This window comes from Lepus europaeus, chromosome 12, assembly GCF_033115175.1.
Source record: "Lepus europaeus isolate LE1 chromosome 12, mLepTim1.pri, whole genome shotgun sequence".
Lineage (NCBI taxonomy): Eukaryota > Metazoa > Chordata > Mammalia > Lagomorpha > Leporidae > Lepus > Lepus europaeus.
Window position 1 is genome coordinate 97,212,577 of NC_084838.1, and position 19,407 is coordinate 97,231,983.

General features: G+C 44.4%; 1 protein-coding gene across 1 annotated transcript in view; it reads left to right on the plus strand.

Moving 5' to 3' along the window:
- LOC133771077 (A disintegrin and metalloproteinase with thrombospondin motifs 16-like) overlaps positions 1–19,407 on the plus strand; it is a gene marked incomplete at its 5' end in the record, with an annotated part of 66,091 nt that overhangs the window by 27,811 nt on the left and 18,873 nt on the right. The window contains 3 exons of the mRNA XM_062206800.1: positions 13,118–13,201; positions 15,238–15,397; positions 16,957–17,062. Of these exons, the coding sequence (XP_062062784.1) occupies positions 13,118–13,201; positions 15,238–15,397; positions 16,957–17,062 (350 nt within the window). The remainder of the gene's footprint in view (positions 1–13,117; positions 13,202–15,237; positions 15,398–16,956; positions 17,063–19,407) is intronic.

Sequence of the window (19,407 nt, forward strand, 5' to 3'; positions counted from 1 at the left end):
ATTGCCCTCACCCCAGTAGGAGCCGTTGTGCCCACCTGCAGTTCCACTCCCAGCAGAGCAGCCGTGAGTCTGCCTTCTGCTCTAGAACTCTGGTTTTTCTGGACATTTCACACAATATGGGCCTTTGATGTAGCTTCTTTCCTCCAGCACCCTGTTCTGGGGTTCATACATGTTGTAGTGTCCATCAGAACATCACTCCGTTCCATTGCCAGGAGGTATTCTGCTGTATAGATACACCATATTTTCTTGATCCATTCATCAGCTGATGGACGCTTGGCTTGTGCAAACCTCATTTTCTTCCTCTACCAACATGTAGCTGCTGACCTCTTCCTGAGAACCTGTTCCAGGGAAACGGGTAAAACGATGACATAAAGTACCTGGATAAGGGCCTCAACGTGGTAGGTGGTCCATAGATGACCACAGTCATTGTCACTGTGATCAACAGAAGTGTGCAACTGTCCTGCAGCTTGAGATGAAGGGACACCTCCTGTAAGAGACTGGATTTCAGTGCCCTGGTCCGTCAGAGAAACACCTCCCATGGCCAAAGAAATAGAGAAAACAGCTGATTCATGAGCTAAGTGTCAGCTGGGTGAGCTCATCACAGAATTTGCTGCAGGCCAGCAGCTGGCCTCAGCCAGAGGGAAGGGTGCCGTAGGCTCGCACACTGGGATGGGTTGAGTGTGTGTATAAAACCATGGATGATTTCAGCAATGGCATGTAGACCTAGGTAACAGCACCCTGGAGACCCGTGCCTCTGATGAGAAACACATGTGCTTGCCTGGCTTCCTCCTGGCCGTGCCTTGCCACTGTGGCCAACTGCTCTGCCAAGGCAGCCCAGGCAATAGCTGTCCTGGCTCAGCTCCCACACTTAGTTGCTTGGTCATTTCCCATCATGCACAGAGTCCTGCAAGGCTTTCTCTTCCGTCTCCTACAGGTTCCCGTGCACTGTCTTCATTCTTTAAAAACACGTGCTATGGTTTTGATGAATGGCCCTGAAATACTTTTCCACCTTTAGAGTGTGTCTAATTAATCTGCACAGTAACCCTGTGAAATAGCTCTGTTTGCAAACATGGAAACTAGATCTCGGGACACACGTGAGCACACGTGAGCACACACACACAGAACTTGCTTGTGAAGACAGTCAGGACTCAAACCAGGTAGCTGGCCTTGGAGGCCACATGTTTGACTACTAATGGCTCTCGTGTGTGCCACAAGGCCCAAGTCTCATGTCCATTTCACTGTGAAGAGCAACATGGTGGCAAATGTGTCTACACCACACCATTCCAAACTGAAGGATGAGAAAAACCAGGGCAAGCAGAGGTAGGCACGGGGGGTGCCAGGAAGAAAGGCGAGTACAAGGGAAGCTTTGAGGCCCAAAAGGAGGCTGGCTGCTCCTGGAGGGAAGTGTGGTTGGCATGGTTGGAACGCCACGAGCCCCCAGGGAGGTGGCATGAGAGGAGCCTGGGCAGAGCCCTCTCATGCCAGAGGGTGCAGGGAGGCCTTGCCCTGAGTGCTGGATCAAACTCTCCAGACAGGGAAACCACAGCAAGGCTTTAAGCAGTAATCTGATTGGTACTTTTCCTCTTCTAAAAAAAGTAGAGAAAAGAAATTGTACAAGGGAGTGGTGCTGCAGTAAGAGTGTCAGGATCCAGATGTGTGGTGCAGTGCTGAGAGATGGTGAAGGCAGGTGGTTCAAGCCGGAGGGAAACGTCCAAAAGCTTAAACTCTGCTTGGAAGAGAATGTCCAAGAAAATGAGCAAGGACCTGCTGACTTAGAATAAAAATGCCTGTTTATTGTTACTATTGGAGGCTGTATCGTGTGGATGCTTTACAGAGAACAGACATCAGCTGCCACCATAGTCAGGCCCTTGCTGGGGCTGCTCCCTCTGCCTGTGCTGCAGCCTTCCCTCCCGCAGCCTCACAGCTGCCTCCCCTCACTCAAGATGTTGCTGAAATGCCAGTCCACAAGGCCTGCCCGACTCCAGAGCAAGATCAAAACCGCCTTCCCTGCACTGCGGTGTCCTTTAGTACGGTCCAGCCCCCCACCACATGCTAGAATCTAAGCTCAACAAAAAAGGGGAATTTTGTCTGTTTTGTCCATTGTTGTGTCTGGACTGCCTAGCCCAGTGCTTGGATTCTAACGGACAATTAAGGAATAGTCACTGAACAAATGAAGGGCTGTGAATTTCTTCTGGAGTACGGGATTAAATCCATGTCTAAATATTACACAGTTCTGCAAAGGAATCTATCACAGTGTTCCCTCCTTGATATTTCGATTAGGTTATCTTTGGTAGCAGCAATGTTTTGACTAGGTGATCAGTCGCTTAAATATTTGTCTTTGGGTCTTGGGGATGTGTAAGTATAGGGCACAAGAATCAAAGCTTAGGTTGTTCTTGGTTTAGACATGTTTGTGTCAACCAAGAGCAGTGTTACTTAGTAATCAGTCTAGGGTAACACATTTTCAATATTTCAGCTGAAAAAACTTTGCAAGCATGCTAGTGGGTGTGGCTTATGAGATTGCTCCTAACTGTGTGATATACAGCACTTACCATCAGGAAAGACAGTTGCCCAGAGAATCAGTCTTAGCAATGAGCAGTGGAGGCTCTGGTAAGCAGCGGCTGTTTGGTCACCAGTAGAGCTTTGTGCCATGAAAGAGAATGCCTTTGTGTGCCTAGGGCTGCCACTAGCCGTAGGTGGCAACTGAGCAAGTGAAGAAGGGACTTTGCATTTTATTTTATTTACCTGCACTTAGTACCCACTTGTTGTTACTGAGCAATTCAGGACGGAGTTTTTAATTTTAATCATTTGATCAGATCTAAAGTTGTGGAGATAGGACAGGTCTAGTCAGTGTCTTTCAATAGAATTAAATTGCTATTATAATATGTTAGCACAACTAAGAGAGCTGGTTCACTAATGTCAAAGAACACAGTGTAGTGAAAGTGGATCTCCAAAAGAAGTTTGATCTCCCACTGTAAATCTGAGCCATCTCTAGCTTGGCTAATTCTCCTCTCTCTCTCTTACTTGAAAGACATAGTGACACACAGAGAGAGGTAGAGGGAGAGGTCTCCATCTACTGGTTTACTCCATATCTGGGCCAGATAGATGCCAGGAGCTAGGAACTCCATCCAGGTCTCCCATGTGGGTGTCAGGAACCCAAGTACATGGGGCATCATCTGCTGTGTCCCAGGCACATTAACAGGAGGATGGATAGGAAGCAGAGGTAGGACTTGTCCCAAGCACTCTGATATGAGATGTGGCCTCCCCACCTAGTGATTTAACCTACTGCACCCACAACATTTCCCCATTTTCTTGATTTTTTATATTCCTCTTTATTACAGTGTCATGAGATATGCCCCTTTTGGTCTAAAACCAGATCTTGGATTTACTAGGCTTCCTCAGTCTAATAATCAGATTGGTTTTGTTTTTACTGGTTCATTTATTCCAAAAATTTTAACAAATCTTTTCTGATTTATAAATGCTATTCATTACTTTTTTTTAAATACTCTGGACTAATGTTAGCTTGCTTCTTTTCTTCACTTTTAATCAGCTAAGTGTTCAAGATGTAGGAGTTCTCTAAGTGCAGTATGAACACATTTCACCCTTTTTATTAGATTTCTCATTTCATATTATAATTAGCTCATTATTTCATTTTCTCTTTGAACAAGTAATTGCTAATTAGCAAGGAGCACTGAATTTTCATCTCCCATGTTAGCAGTACCATTTGTGTCTGAACTGGACACACACTGGACAGTTCATGTATTGAGCCTTACTGCCTGACTTTTGTGACCCCTGTGCCTGTCTTTGTCTTTTGCTGCTGCCTGGTAGAGCTGTCATGACATTCTCTGCCCTCCCGTTCCCAGTGGATATTTCAGAGGGTAACTTATAAGTGTTCTCGCTGCGTGGTCATACATTACATATTTACTTTTTCCTCTTTTGGCTCTATTTTGAATGAAGACCACATAGTTCACCTCAGTGACTGTTGAGACAGGGTGCTTGCTGAGCCCTGTATCCCAACAGGTGTTCCTGTGACTTGGATATGTCTGTTCTCTGGAGAATTGTGTCATCACCCAAACTGGTTCTGCCGAACTATTGTGGAACCTTCTTCTGTGTCTGTAATTGACTCTGTGGACGTGTCAAAATCAGAGCGAGGGAGAGGTTCATAAAAACCCGCTCTACTCGCTGGTTATCCCTGCAAGAAGTTGCTGTCACACTTGCCTTCCTTTTACCTTTAAGCAATTATTCTACTAAGTAGTAATACGTAATACCCTCTCTTTCCACCTCTGTCATTGGCTGATTTCATCACATGAAATAGGATAAAAGGAGACTTTCTGATGGGTAGGAAGCCACCAGATCCACATGAGAGAATATTTCCTGTGTTGTAGCAAGTCTACATCCCTATGCTCTGGGCAGGTCTTAAACAAAGGGCAGGGTTGGCAGCTGAAGCAGTCTCTCCCGTCCCGGTATTTCTAGTTTCTCGTGCTGCTACATTCGGCTCTTCGTTGCCTTCCTCAGGAAAACCATCTTCCTCTTCAGGCAGAAGCTTTTCTAATCCACGGTGCCCAAAACTGAAGCCATTTCTTCTCCTTGTACATCTTCTGTTTGCACATTTTTATCAGTCAAGGAATGATTGAACACAATGGCCAACAAGTTGCTATGGTTTCCTAAATGTGGGAACTGAAACTTGGAAGACATAACCAACATAATGACCCACCTGCTGCCAAGTGATGACTGTAAGGAAAGTGGTTTAGTTTGTGGGATGTCAGCCCCTGAGCAGATCATGAAATCTCAGACCATGTCCCTTAATTCCTAGATTAATTCTTTCACGAACTATTGCATGTTTGCAAATTTCTGATAAAAAAAATAAAACCTTGAAAAACTAGATTTTGGACCTAGGGGAACCACCAAAGAGGGGTGGGGTTTATATTTATATTTTAAAAAGTTACAAAGAATGACAAAAAGATATTCGGCATAGAAGGAAGAGTTGAAGTAAGACATGAATAAATGTGTATACTAAAACGTGTTTCATAGGTCAGCAACTGGATTTGTCCTCTGTAGCACCAAGTTTAAGACAAGTGGGAAAGGAATTTCAACACATGTGAAAATAGGAGGGCACCTGTGTGCACTGGAGAGTCATTCAAGATGGTAGTGTTCTGAGAGACTCCAATCTTCCAGCAGAGTCTGGGAAACCTGGGTTCTGAGCATCCTTCACTCATTTCAACACAGGAGGCTGTATGAGGTCCTGAGCAGTAGCTCCTTCCAAGGCTACTCAGTGTAGCTTCAGCCTGGTTACCACCAGCGCATTAGAGTCAAATGGTTTTGGGGTTTTATTTATAGCACAGTCACTTCCTGCCTTGTGAACTGGGGTGGATTGTGTGACTCTAGCCATAAGTTCCTGAAACTTCTCATATGTCTGTAACAAGGACTGACACATCAGTACGTATGAAATATAATTTCTGGCAATGATTATAGTTTAATAAAAAGAAGCTGTATTAATAACTATATTGCTGCTGCAACATTGCTTGTTTCAGCATAGCAGACAACAGTGGTCTTGATAAAATATGCAAGTTGCACTGATTTCAGGGTTAGCCTCTCCAGTTTTGTAAAATGCCCAGAAGAAGGACCTAGAAGAAGCTCTGTAGTAATGTCTCTGCCCAGAACACCTGAGCTCTTTATATGCTGTCGATTCTAAACCAAGTGTAGGCAACTTCTTTAGAGAAGTTATGAGTGTGACACCATTTGATAATTCTTAGAGAAAACATATTTTTCAAAACTATTTTAATACATAATTTATCTGAATCAACTCCTGAGGGAGCGTGTGTCCCCACTCGCGGTTGTCTGCCTCCACCTGACCTTCCCTTGACCTCACAGGAGGCCAGTGGTGAGCACTTTGTCTCTCCCACTGCCACACTTCTGATATCCTGTTGGAATTCTGATTTCCTAGAATTCTGAGCTGAAGTTTTTACCTTTGCTTCCTCTGTTGCTTTGCTTCTCCATGTGCTTTGTCACTTCAGTCTGTCTTTTTCTGTCTCATTCCACTGTCAGTTCTGTCGTCTAAGCCTTCAGCACTGAGTTCTGTAGGTGCCACACTGGACCCCGGAAGAGTAACTCCAAAGATGGTGAGAAAGAGGCAGGATGAAGGGCATGACATTGGAGCCATCATCCTGAAATTTAATATTGGCTATTCCACTTTCTGTGTCTGCAATGTTGGGCACATTTCTGAATTTAGTATTACTTTCCTTTAAATGGGCACACTGTTTCTCACTTTATGGGTTTGTCATTAGGATACAGATAGTAAGTAGATGAAAACACTTAGCACATGGGTGGTGTCCCAGCCAGAGTAACCGCTATTTTTGCATGCATTTAGGTATTTAGAGTATTCATAAGTATACTATCAATAAACTACATTAGAGTGTATGTTGGGATTTGAAGAAGCCAAGGAATATTTCCTTTTTCCTTCTTGCATTCTGAATGAACTGAAAAGTATGAACTCAAAAAGAGTAACTCAAATGGTAGACCTGTTTATTCTGTACATTACCAATACAGTCATTTCCCCCCAAAAGTGAGGCATTTGCTCTGTCTGGTAAGTGGATTTCCTAAAATTCGGCCCCAAATTTAGACCTATGCACCTCTCACAGTGACTGTGCTGGGGCAGCTGCTCACTGGAAGCAGGGCACCTGGAGCTGCCCAGCTGGTGCTTGGTCAGTCTGCCAACATCCACTGAGGTTGCAGGCTGTCTTTGGGTGAAAATGGCTGTATTATGCATGTGCAGCTCTGATCCCAAACTCACAGATCAAACTCCCTGGAGAGAAATGGTTGATGGGCAGAGAATGCCATGCTCCTGGGTCCTGCCGCACTGAAGAAACGGTAAGAAGGGGTGAGAAGCATTTTCCCTACAGAGTTACCTTTTACCCTAGATTTCTCTTCAGCCAGGGATGATACTGGAGGTCACAAATGTCTGTTTCATCTTTCTCATCCTATGAGCTATCACGAATCTTAGATTTTACAGTAGTGCAAGGAATCGTGGTAATTTAATATCCAAGTGAATTAACTTAATATTAAATACTAAAAATATGGAAACTCCCCACATTTAAGCACAAGGCCTGAAAGGTAGATGTTCACACTTGGTTGTCCTTGAAGCTGCAGCGACGAGTCATTAAGAAAGTACAAAAAGAAGCGCAGCTTCTGACAGTGGACACGGACTGTGCACACTCAGGAGCGAGCTTGAATCGCATCAGTGACTGTCAGGAATGGCCAGGAAGAATCACGGTGCATTCCTACATTGTACCTTAAACCACGTGTCTGCTGCTGCCAGCCTTTCTACTGCATGATACTCATCACTCGGCAGATTAGCCAATGACTCCGGTGTGCACAGCTGTGCAGTCACAGGAAGAGACACACTGGCCATCCTTTGAGGGTAGGTGCCAGGAGAGCAAGTAGTTGGCTTGGCACCCAAGTCAGACACTGCCCAGCTTACAACTCCAGATAGAGTTCAACAAAGCGATTCAATTTGTTGGAGTTCGTCCACTGGGGAAGGGCCCAGTGAGTCTCCCTAGGAGACGTGCCCTTGTACATCTACAATGCCATCAGCCTACAGCTGACGCCTCCACAGTCCTGCCTCTGCCCAGCCCTGATTTGGCCTTTTCCTTTCTTCTTCCGATGTACCTGCAGCAGGTGTCTAGGTGCCATAGATGTGACCTTGAATCACTGCCGTAGGAACCGGGGTCTGTGACAGCGTCCTGGGTAGAGTATGATGACATGAATAATGTTATAACCAACAAGATCCAATGTCAACCAGAAACTTTGTCAAACTGTTAAGTGACCAAATGTTAGTCTTTTGAACCTACAGGTAAGCAATTGAAAAGTGCCAGGAACCACCTTTAACTCTGAACAAATGACTGAGTTAAGAAGCCTGGATTTAATGGGTTTAAAGGGATGAGGGATTCCTGTGACCATTGTCCTTGAAGGAAGAGGGCTGAGAAAGCCCTCAATCCTAGCCAGGGGTACTGAAGAGCAAAAGAATTAGTGACAGAATCCTGTGAATAAAGAGGGAGCCTTTTGGTTCATTTAGCTTCTTGGCAGACTTTAGCTGAATTTTGATTTTCAAAATATCACATATTCATATAATTATCCAGCAAGACTTGGTGTGTTTCCAGGTAGACATGGTACAGAATGAACTGACCCTTCCACCAGGTCCATGTTTGAGACTTGGGAAAATAGAAGCAGAGTCTAGTAAGAGAGTTTATCTTTGATAAAAGTTGAAATTGCCTTGTGTTTCTTAAATACAACTAAAAAGACCTAGAATTAGTAGCTTATTCACAAAACAAGTCACACTTTAGGAGAAAAGATAAAAGGCAATAGAAATGAAATCCTTTGGGAATTATAATGAGTGATAGAATAATGAGCCCAGTCCCTTCCTCATGGAGTTTGTGATGGCCAGGGTGCATGGTATCTGCACCAGAGACCAGCTTGGAGCTAGGTCACTAGAACGCTGTCATACCAAAGCAATGAGAGTTTCCTTATGCAAAGTGATGTGCAGAATCAGCCATGAGAAATGTGGTCCAAGAGAGCTCCATGTGGGGGCTGGAGGACGCTGGCTTGTCTTTTTTTTTTTTTTTTTTTTTAAGATTTATTTATTTATTTTGAAAGAGTTAGAAAGAGAAAGAGCACACTTCTAACTGCAGGTTCACACTGCAGATGGCTACAACAGCCAGTGCTGGTCCAGTGCGAAGCCAGCAGCCAGGAACTTCATCCCAGTTTTCTGGTGGCTGGCAGGAGCCCCCAGCACCTGGGCCGTCTTCCACTGCCTTCCCGGACCATCAGCAGAGAGCTGGGTCAGAAGTGGAGCAGCAGGGACAGGAACCAGCACTCCTCGTGATGCTGGCGCCACAATGCTGGGCCCACTTGCTGGCTTTCCTAACGCCTGACCAACAATCGATGCATTCTGAAATCACTGTGGGCTGTGGCAGGTGTGCTCTGGACGGTTCATGAGTTTACAACTACCTATTCTTGATTATGTAAAGAAACGCTTTGATAAGAAAATAGTAATCGTCTGTGATTCACCTAGTCTTTTAAATAAGTGGGCAAACATGCAACAAGTTAACAGTAACCTTGCTGCATTTTTAATCTTCTAGAAGTACTGCATTTTAATCATTTACTAGCATTGCTTACCGAAGGATATCAAAATACCAGTCTTATTCTAGATATCTAGGGAAATGTGGGATAATTTAAGTACAGAGTGTTATTACAACTCAGGCTAACTTATTAATGTAATAAAGAAAATGCCTGACATCTTTGTCAGTGAGATTCCAAAAATCTTGCAGCCCTGCCTTCTGAATGAGCCTCACGCCTCCCCAGAGTTCTGCCACCCGGAATGCAGCCTGAACCTGGGGAAAGCAGGAGTTGCTTTGAATCGGGAACAGCTGTCATAGAACACAAGTGTTTTAAGGGCTGAAGCCAGAAAAGTGAAGGAAAGCAGCAGGCCAGAATCAAAGCTGTGTTTGGAGCGGTGGTGGTGTGGGTGTGCCAGCGCCATGGCTGCGGGAGAGCCTGGATTATAAAGTGAAAAACTCCCAGGGACCCCATAAATCATCAGAAGGAAATCAGAGCATCAGGGGTGAAGAATCGTATTTCATATTCTTTGTTTCATCGACTTAGCATGTTCACTATACGTCACGTATGTTCACTATATGTCACGTGTTTTAAATATGTTACTGTTAAGTCTTACGAGCTGATGGCAAGCAGCTGTCCTTGTATCCACTTCTAGATGACCAAATGGAACAGTGGTCTTTCTGCTGTCTAGTGGTAGAACGCTTCATGTAGAGCAGCTTTGACCTGTGATTATGAAGTGGATTGAACGTATGTTGCAGAAAATTAAAAGAAAAGCAGGAAGTAGGAGCGAGAGCCAGGAGGGTATCGTTGTATTCTTGGAATCATATCTATGAAATACATGATATTTGTTCTGTTTATATTAATAAAGTTTTAAAATTTGAAAAAAAGAAAGGCTCAGCAAACCATCCCAAGTCCCACAGCTGGATGAAAAGTGCTGTGGAGGCTGAATCATTTGGCCTTCCCTGAGTCCACTGTGATGGCAGGAGCCATGCTGAAGACCATTTATTCCAGATTTTTAAGGGGCTGATGGTCTTTTAAGAGGTGCTTGGAAAAGCAAGGATTGTTTGCCTATCAGAAAAGTATTTTTAAAAAACAAAATGAATTTGTTTCATTTTCTACTTTAGTTTAATATGTAAAGTAGTTACCTTAAGTAGTCTGAAAAGAAGCTATTTGGCTAGTACACAAGGTTAAACACATTGACAATGGCTTATGCTGCTCTGGGTTAGTTAAGATGCTGGAAGGATTTAGCCATTATTCAATTCCCGACTGGCTGTTCCCTGGTGGAACTATAAACTGTGATGTATCCTTGCATCCTCCTGTAGTTGGTAGGTGTAGGAGGTCACGAAAGGCTCCTTCTATGCCCCCTCCACCTCCACCCAGCGCTTACATTCCAAGGTTCTGCCTTCTGCTTGCTGGTGGTGTTCCAGCCGCAGGAGGTCTACCCCCAACCGTGCTGATGGCTTCTCTGATAGTTTACCTTCTCCTGCCTCCTCCCCCAGGCAGGGAGAACCAGTGGCCAGTGCTTCCTCTGCAAATGGGTGACCAGCCTGCCTCCTTTCTTTTCTGATTACCTTCCCAACACTGCTTTCCCATGGAGTTGGGTTTGCTTTTTGCCCGGGTCTCAGACTTGCGTCTCTAGACGGATCCTCTCACAGTGGGCAAAGACCCAGGCTCACTCCTGACAGCCCAGGACTTCATCACACATACACGCATTGAATCCTGGGAAGTCTCCCCTTCAAGTCCCCACAGAGAATCAGACTCAGGTTTCCAAAATCAGAGGCAAATTGGGGCAAGCATCCTGTGTCAGCATCTCACAGGACTTAACAAGGCCCTAACTCAGTGTACCAAGTTAACACAATGGCTTTGAAGAAACTTGGCGCAATAATAGCAGTGATGGCTGGAGTCCTAGTGATCCTCGGGTATCCTTTCCCCATCTGTTATACCCGTAAGATATCATTGGGGCAACATTTAATAACATTCCTAGGTTTCTTTAAAAGTTCACCTTTAATCCTGCACCCCAGCAATGCCATTGACATTTGTTTTAAAGGATGGGTGCTTTGAAAACTTTTTTTAAAAGTTCTTTTTATAAGACTTGTAAAGCTTGAACCATGCAGAAAGCTATAAAACTGAAGTGGAATTCCCCTTTCACACCCCTCCTACTTGATGTTCTCACCCTGAAGAAAATCCAATAATTTCTTGTCAGTCCTCCTGGAAAATTCTTTAAGGGTTGATGTACAGTTTTTAGAATGAACATACTAGGGATCACACTGCACACTCTACTGTGGACTTAAAAAATCAGTACCTTCAGAAACCTTTATTAAACATCTTAAACTTAATAGGTATTATGGTTATTCTGATTTTGTTCAGTCTGTACACAATATTTCCTGGCCACGTGACCTTGAAAATCTGAGCTCATCAGCCTATGTCTCTATTTCTGAATCCTTCAAAAGGAGAATACCAGTGCTACTTCCAGGAATCACCGAGAGAGAAGTTTATTGTATATAGAAATGTGCGCTACAGCCTCAGGGACCAAATAATAATAATATAATCTTGACTGTGATTACCATGGATTCAAACTGGCCAACTTCTAATGATTTTCTGCTCTAATTATACAACTGTACTTGAAAAAAATTCCCCTGAGGCCATTATACATATTCAAATTGCTTCTTGTTTTGATTTTTTGTGTCGATTGTGTTTTTTTATTATAAGCAATGCTGTATTTGCTGTATATTATATATATTATTGGCTATATACATTATAAGCAATGCTATATTTGTGATTATGGAAGGTGTGCTGACAAGAAGTATTTAGCAAGGGTCCCAAAGGCTGAGTTCCTAGAACTGACTTGTGCTGTTAGAGTGGTGGTGCCTGTGGTGCAGTGCCATGCCTTGAGTGTGGGCCGTTTGCACTTCTGCCTGTTTGTCCTCGTATTTAGCAGCAGCCATGTTTCCAGCTTTAAAAAGCTTTTACTCTAAAAGGTAAAAGTGTAATCATTCAATTTTGCCCCTCAAGATATTTTTAATGTAGTTTTTTTTTTCTTAGTGTGTTACACTGCACAGACATTTTTGGTGGCTTTATAAAGCCATTGATTTCCTATTTTCTTCCATATCTTACTTAGAAAGACCTTCCTGGTTACTTATGTCAATTCACTCATGCTTTCTTCTGCTTTAATTTTGTAAAGTTATACTTTTCCAAAAAGTATCTCATTTTATTCATATTTTAAGATTCACTTAGGGGCCAGTGCCGTGGCTCACTTGGTTAATCCTCCGCCTGCAGTGCCAGCATCCCATATGGGTGCTGGGTTCTAGTCTGGTTGCTCCTCTTCCAGTCCAGCTCTCTGCTGTGGCCCAGGAGGGCAGTGGAGGATGGCCCAAGTCTCCCTGCACCCACTTGGGAGACCAGGAAGAAGCACCTGGTCCTGGCTTTGGATCGGCACAGCGCGCTGGCCATAGCAGGCATTTGGGGAGTGAACCAATGGAAGGAAGACCTTTCTCTCTCTCTCTCTCTCTCTCTCTCTCTCTCTCTCTCTCTACCTATAACTCTACCTCCCATTTTGAGTCTTTCTTCATCACCTTCTGACCACATTTTCCCCTTCTCCTTCTTGCATCCTCTCAGTCTTATCCCAAAAATTCCTCTTGCGCTTCTGGGATTCCTTGCCAGGGGGCTCGGGGCATGCTCAGTTTATGTAGTCATATCTAGGACTAAAAACCCACAGAATTCCCCATGTGTTCCAGCAAGGACACCTCTCAACCAGAGGTTGACTGTTTGAGGATGAGAGTGGATCCCATCAGCCTACAAAGGCAACATTTATTTCCCTGCCCCGGATACATGGGTTCTGCCTTGGTGGTTAGGCCTGTCTATACCTGTTCATGCAGCAATACAGGAAAACTCCACTCTGCATCACTGAAGAACAAGGGGTTCGGCCTTAGCAGTAGGACTCCGGGCCTCACCAGTGAGCAGGAAAATGTTGTCCTGTACCAGGCTGATGTGGGTATCCTGTCTTTTTCAGGTGTCGGCTTTATTCAAGGATGGTACAATAGGAGGAAACATCAACATTGCAATTGTAGGTCTGATTCTCCTAGAGGATGAACAGGTATTCCATCTTGGAAACCAGTAGTTTTATTTCCCCCAGAAAAATAAATGTACAGTTTTGCACTTTTCCCCTTTAATATGTTTGCTCTTGATTTTCTTTGGGGAGACAAAAATGACTCAATGTTTTGTGTCTCATGCTATGAGTTTCCTTTCAGTTTTTAAAAGTATTTTATGTTTTTACCAGGGATAGTAAGGAGTAGTCTTTTAATTGGGTTAGGAGGAAATCAGAACGGAAGAGCTGCCTTACCCCTGTGGGTGGGAAACACACTAGGAATCCTACATACAAAGTGTGTCTTCAGTCCACTGGGCGGAGGGTACCTGTTGCCGGAAGATGTGTCTGTGGCTGGAAGGCGTTTGTTGGCCTTGCATTGCTGTTCTGTCCCCTCCTGTTCTTCAGGCTGGTGGCACTGGCCCTCTCCACCTTCACTCTCAGGTTTTTATTTTTATGTAGATTCTGGAATGTTGGTCATACAACTCTCACTGCAGCCAAAGACCCAAACAGTGCCACAATGCTGGATCTTGGTAGCAGGGGGTGAAAACTCTCCTCTGCCTCCATGACAGACCTCCTGCAGGGGCGAAGTGGACCTCAGTGCACAGGGAGGATGAGTGTGGGCCGTTCATGGCAGGAGGACAGGAGCATCTCAGTTGTGAAAGGTGCTCCCTCCTGTGCTGTGCCAGGCTGACCACTAGCTTGGCTTGGAGAGTGGACAGCGGACTCTGGTTGGAAGCCAGTGTTCACTTTTACCCTTGCTGACTTCGTCTGAGCATCTTGTTAGCCACAGTTTCCTCAATTATAAAACAAACATTTGTAGACGACACGTGCCATCTCGCATGAGAACACAGACGTGACAGTTGTGGGATGCTGCTCTTTCTGCACGCAGGGGTGGTGTGTGTGGGCAGGGCCCTTTCTCGCCCCACTGGTCAAGGAAGCTACGCACTCAGCTGTCTTTTGTGTGAGTGTGTGGTTGGGGTGGGGGTGCCTCACGAGCAGGACATGTCAGGTGACAGGTTAATTATTCTTTGTATTAAAACGTTTTCACCTTGGAATTCATCCAAGCTGCAAAGAATAAGCGAGGTTACCGTTTGATCGTACACCTGTGTTAACTTTAATTAATGCAGTTTTCCTGGAGATCCCAGCTAAAGAATGTAAGGCATGCCTTCATGTTTAAGAGGAGCCTTTAGCTTAGGTATGTTTGACTCTCTGGAATAGCAGAGTAAACACTGAAGTAGAAATCTTGATCGGGGAGAGACAAAACATCTAACTAGACACACCGGCAGTGAGCGCTTTCAGTAAAATGAGGTCCTGAAAGGGAGCTATGATTTCACCTCGCTTTCTCTGACCAGCTGTAGACAAACTGAGCAGTCCTGTCAACAAGGCTCAGATACCACAGTGCGGCCCTTTCTGATGGACGTTCTGCCACACCCCCACGTCCTTCGGTTCCGCGGGGTTCTGATGTTCTGCACTCTGAACCTTCTTGTTGCTCAGGGTGAAGATCACCATTTCCATGTAGTCTCCTAGTTAGCATTTATTTTCTAGAAACAAAGATTTACAAATTGACTTGTAAACATGTCACCTTTGAAGGAAACTTACTTCATTTAACACTGAACAATAAATGTTGAGACAACCATTGATTGCAAAGTCCACATGTGCAATTTACTTCTGCAATGAACATGTCTAGGTGTGTTCTTGTGTGCAAAGCCACTTATAAACCATTCTGTTGCTTTATATAGTTTTGTTAAGTGTTTTTCAAAGACTTTGAATGAAAACACATCATGTACATGAGTTACCTTGAGTCACTAACCATTCAGTTGGGGTCAGCCAGGCACATCCAAAGTGTATATGTGTATAGCTAGAAAAGGTATGTCAGTGTCTACATGTACTCTGTAGAGGCTTTACGTAATACACCCTTATGTTAGCTTACGTGCTTTCAGATCCAGGTATATATTCGAAGTTCAAGTTAATGGCAGTTGCTTTTAGGACAATGCATCGTAACATGCTTTCATTCTGTTGCCGTGGGGGCGTGGTCTCGTGCATAGCCAGGACTGGTGATAAGTCATCATGCCGACCACACCTTAAGCAGCTTCTGCCAGTGGCAGTCTGGATTGATGGGGAGAGACGGGACCCGCCATGACCATGCCATCCTGCTGACTGGCTTGGACATATGTTCCTGGAAGAACGAGCCCTGCGACACTTTGGGTAGGAGCCTTTGGGGAGTTCTGAGGGCTGCGTGTGGGGTGTGACCTTGGGTGGGGGCATTTTATCTGTTGTTCTTAGTCACAAACAGTAGCTGATGTTGCAAAGTCATAAAGAATAGACTCATACCCCTGCGTGAACTGTAAACATGATAGTATACTTTTGTTCATCAACGGTGATATTGCACAAGGAAGAGTTTCAAACACATTCAAGAGTTCGTATCTCATCGAACATGGAAATAATTTATTTCCTCCATTTCTTCTATCATTTGTGAGAATGGATTAAACAGGTTTAAGTGTGTCTCTTTGGCAGAGATAGTACAAGCATGAATATGTGTAGAAATAGTATAACATTATATCCTATTTCCCATTTTCTCATCTCCCTGTAAATATCAATCCTAGCACTTTTTTAACATGTTGAAGAGCTGTGCATATCTGAGGGACAACAATGACTTTTTTTTCAGGTGGTCAATGGAGAACATTCTGGTACTAACCAGGACTCAACTGGACTTTTTTTCCCTAACTTTGTATTTCTTTGCAAGTTCTTATGGAGGGAGATTCTTATTATGAGAACTTTCAGATAGGACCCTGTTTAGTGGAGGTCAGTCCTACTGTCCAGAACAGAGTTAACATAGTAGCCTGGCTCCTTGTCTCTGGAAAGCCCTGAAGGCAAAGCTGGCCTCTGAGAATTTAGGTTCTCAGATGGTTCCTTCCACACAACCTGAGAAAAGTGGCTGATGTGCTAAACCATCTGTGCAAATAGTGAAGTTTTAGCTTATCACCTGTTTTCCTTCTGGGAGGCTGGAGTTTCGATATGTGTTGGGCAACAGGGGCCATGGTCATCCTCCAGTAAAAACCCTGGACACGGGGTCTCTAAGAGACCAACATTTTATCCTCATTGTCACAACTTAGAGCAGGGGAATTTGGCACATCTTGTGCTACGTCGCTGGAAGAAGGTTCCTAGAAGTTTGTGCCTAGTTCTGCCTGGATGTCTCCCTGTGTGCCTTTGCCCTTTGCTGAGTTTTCTCTGGGTCCCTTTTCTCTACTAAATCATGGCGGTGGGTCTGACAGATGATCATAGTGACAAATATGAGGCACTGAATCTGGTCATGATCTTGGGGGTCTCCCAACACAGCCATTAAGCAATGGCTGTGAACCTGGGAGTGACCTCGGGGGGGAGGGCTCTCCCAACACAGCCATTTCTACAGTACTTTTCATTTGGGTTTTGAGAACATAGACACATACAGGAAAAGGAGGGAATTCTCCTCCATCTGCAGTACTCCTGTCTTCTCTTTCACACCAGTCATGTCCTGTACCAGGAACATCACATAGAACCGTGCATTGCTTTCCCTGGGGCAGAATCGTTTGGTTCCTGGAAATAGATGCCCTCCTGTCACGTTATCAAGTATCCTTTATATGACTGTCCAAAAGATTACCCATTCATATTTCCCCAAATCAGGATGAAAACCAGATCTCGCTCTAGGAAAGAAACTAAGTGTGCAATTCCCTCTATTTCATTACATCAACACTGCTGTATGCCCTTTTGGTCTTTATGCCTAATAGGATTCGCACCCATAAGTGGAATGTGTAGTAAATATCGCAGCTGTACCATCAATGAAGATACAGGTCTTGGACTGGCTTTCACCATCGCCCACGAGTCTGGACACAAGTAAGTGCATCTTTGTAGAGGATGGGGCCCGGGGCCTTCTTGTGTGGGGCGACTGCCATAGAGATGTTGACTCACCCAGTCAAGTCTGTAGAGGGGGTTCATTTATATTGAACAAACTTGTCACCGAGAGTCATGAAATGCTGCCGTGTAGGCATTCCTCCTAGAAAAAGTACAATCAGGAATGATCATTTTTCTATGGCTTTTTACTTCCAACCTGATTTTTTTTTCCAAAGGGAAAAACAAAAGCAGTGATTGTGATTTGTGGTTTTCAAAACAGCTTCTCCATCTTTTATTGAAAAATGGGCTGAGGTCACAGACTCCTGTCATCTGCACCTGTGCAAAGAATGAGTGTGTGTGTGCGTCCATGTGTGTGTGCATCCACGTGTGTGCGTCCACGTGTGTGTGTGCGTCCACATGTGTGTGCGTCCACGTGTGTGTGCATCCACGTGTGTGTGCGTCCACATGTGTGTGTGCGTCCACGTGTGTGTGCATCCACATGTGGGTGCGTCCATGTTTGTGCACGTCCACGTGTGTGTGTCCACATGTGTGTGTCCATGTGTGTGTCCACATGTGTGTGCATCCACGTGTGTATGTGTGTTCATGTGTGTGTGTGCATCCACATGTGTGTGTGTGCGTCCACATGTGTGTGTGTGCGTCCACATGTGTGCCTGTGCTGAATGGAGTCCCACTGGGACTATGCAGGCTTTGGCTTTGTGAACTGATGACCTGAAAACGAATCTGTATATCCCATTCCTGATCCCTTTATCATTACAGGTAATGATTGACTATTTCATTACTTAGAAAATTACAACTGCACTTTATGAAGCTTTCAGTTAAAACATGATTGTGTTTTTAATAGTCTGCTAGAGTTAAAACTTCAAAAACTCTCATTATTCTAACGACATGGGGCTTTTCTGTCCTCTGAACCATACCTGAATTTAATTAAACAATCAAGGCAAGAAATATCTCAGTCACCAGGGGCTGAGCAAGTCAGCGTTTGATAAACAGTTGAGATACAGGCATTGGCAGCTCCAGTCGTTGCAGGTGGTGAGCTTAACTGAAGTCAACAAATGTGAGCGTTTACATTTATTTTTCTTAGAAGTCAATTATTAATGTTTTCTTCCCTCACTCAGACTGGGTCTAGATGGAAAAAGAATTTCCTCCAAATAAGAAAAAAAAAAAAGTGGTTTTACTTGAAAGAGGGAACGCAGGTGGGGGAAGGCAAGGAGCTGTGTGGAGGGATGAAAGCGGCCTCACTGCTCGTAGGCTTGGCCTCCAGGAGTGATCAAAGCCTGCCTGAGCTCTGGCCCTGTGCATGACACCGAGAACTGGGAGCCCCGATTTATCAGTGGTCGTGTGGGGGAAAGCGAGGAGTCAAGACCTGAACCACCAGATGACATTTCAGTTCACAGTGGGCTGCAAGGGTGACTGGGGTCCCCTCAGACTGTCCTCCTTGGCATCACAGGCCTTGGTGATGGCTGCCTGCTGACAGTATCTCCTGATGACCCCCGTCTCACACATCCCCGTGACTGTGCGTGCTTTTGCCATGCATAAAATGCCAGCATGTGTGATAACGACAGTGGTAGTAGTTCTCGCAATGGCAATGATGATAGCAATGCCTACTGTTTGTGGAGCCCTTTTTGCAAAATTTGCCAAGCTATCCTGCTTGTAGCTCCAACAGGAGACACCATCCAGGACAATTGCTTATGTTGGCTTCCCTGACTTAGGGAGACTGTGGTGAGTATTCAGCAAATGAGCTTGAATGGGATGCGAAGAGGGAGCGAGCCAGGGAGTGGGCAAGTGAACAACTGAAAAGTGAGTATTTCAAGCAGGTCGTTAGCGATGACAACTGCTTGGCATAGGAAAATCTGTGACACATAAGACTCAGAAATAAAACTCAAGAATTTAGGTGAATTGAAGACAAACACATTTATTCAGTTCATTCATTCAGTAAAGAGTATTTCTTACAGAAAGAGTTGTAGAATCAGCGGATGGGTCAGGTGTCAGCTCATAGACTGTGTGCCTTTACTTACCTTTGGCAATGAGTCCCAAGCAGAGTCAAGTGTTTGAGTTCTGTACTTTAAAAATGTAAAAGTAATTTTGCATCTTTAGGACTTTTATTTTGAAGACATGAAACTATTTCAAAGGTGAATTTATTTCTTCTGTTCTGTTTACATCAAGACCATGATTTGGGATGGAAGCTTTTCCATGTCTATACAGAACTCCACTGATGCTCATCCAGTTCCTTCTAAGTTTAATGGTTTTCATCTCAAAATGTCTTGTAACTTACGCTGAGGAATCTGACCTAAAAATAGAAATTGTGAAGAATGGTGTCTGGATTTGAG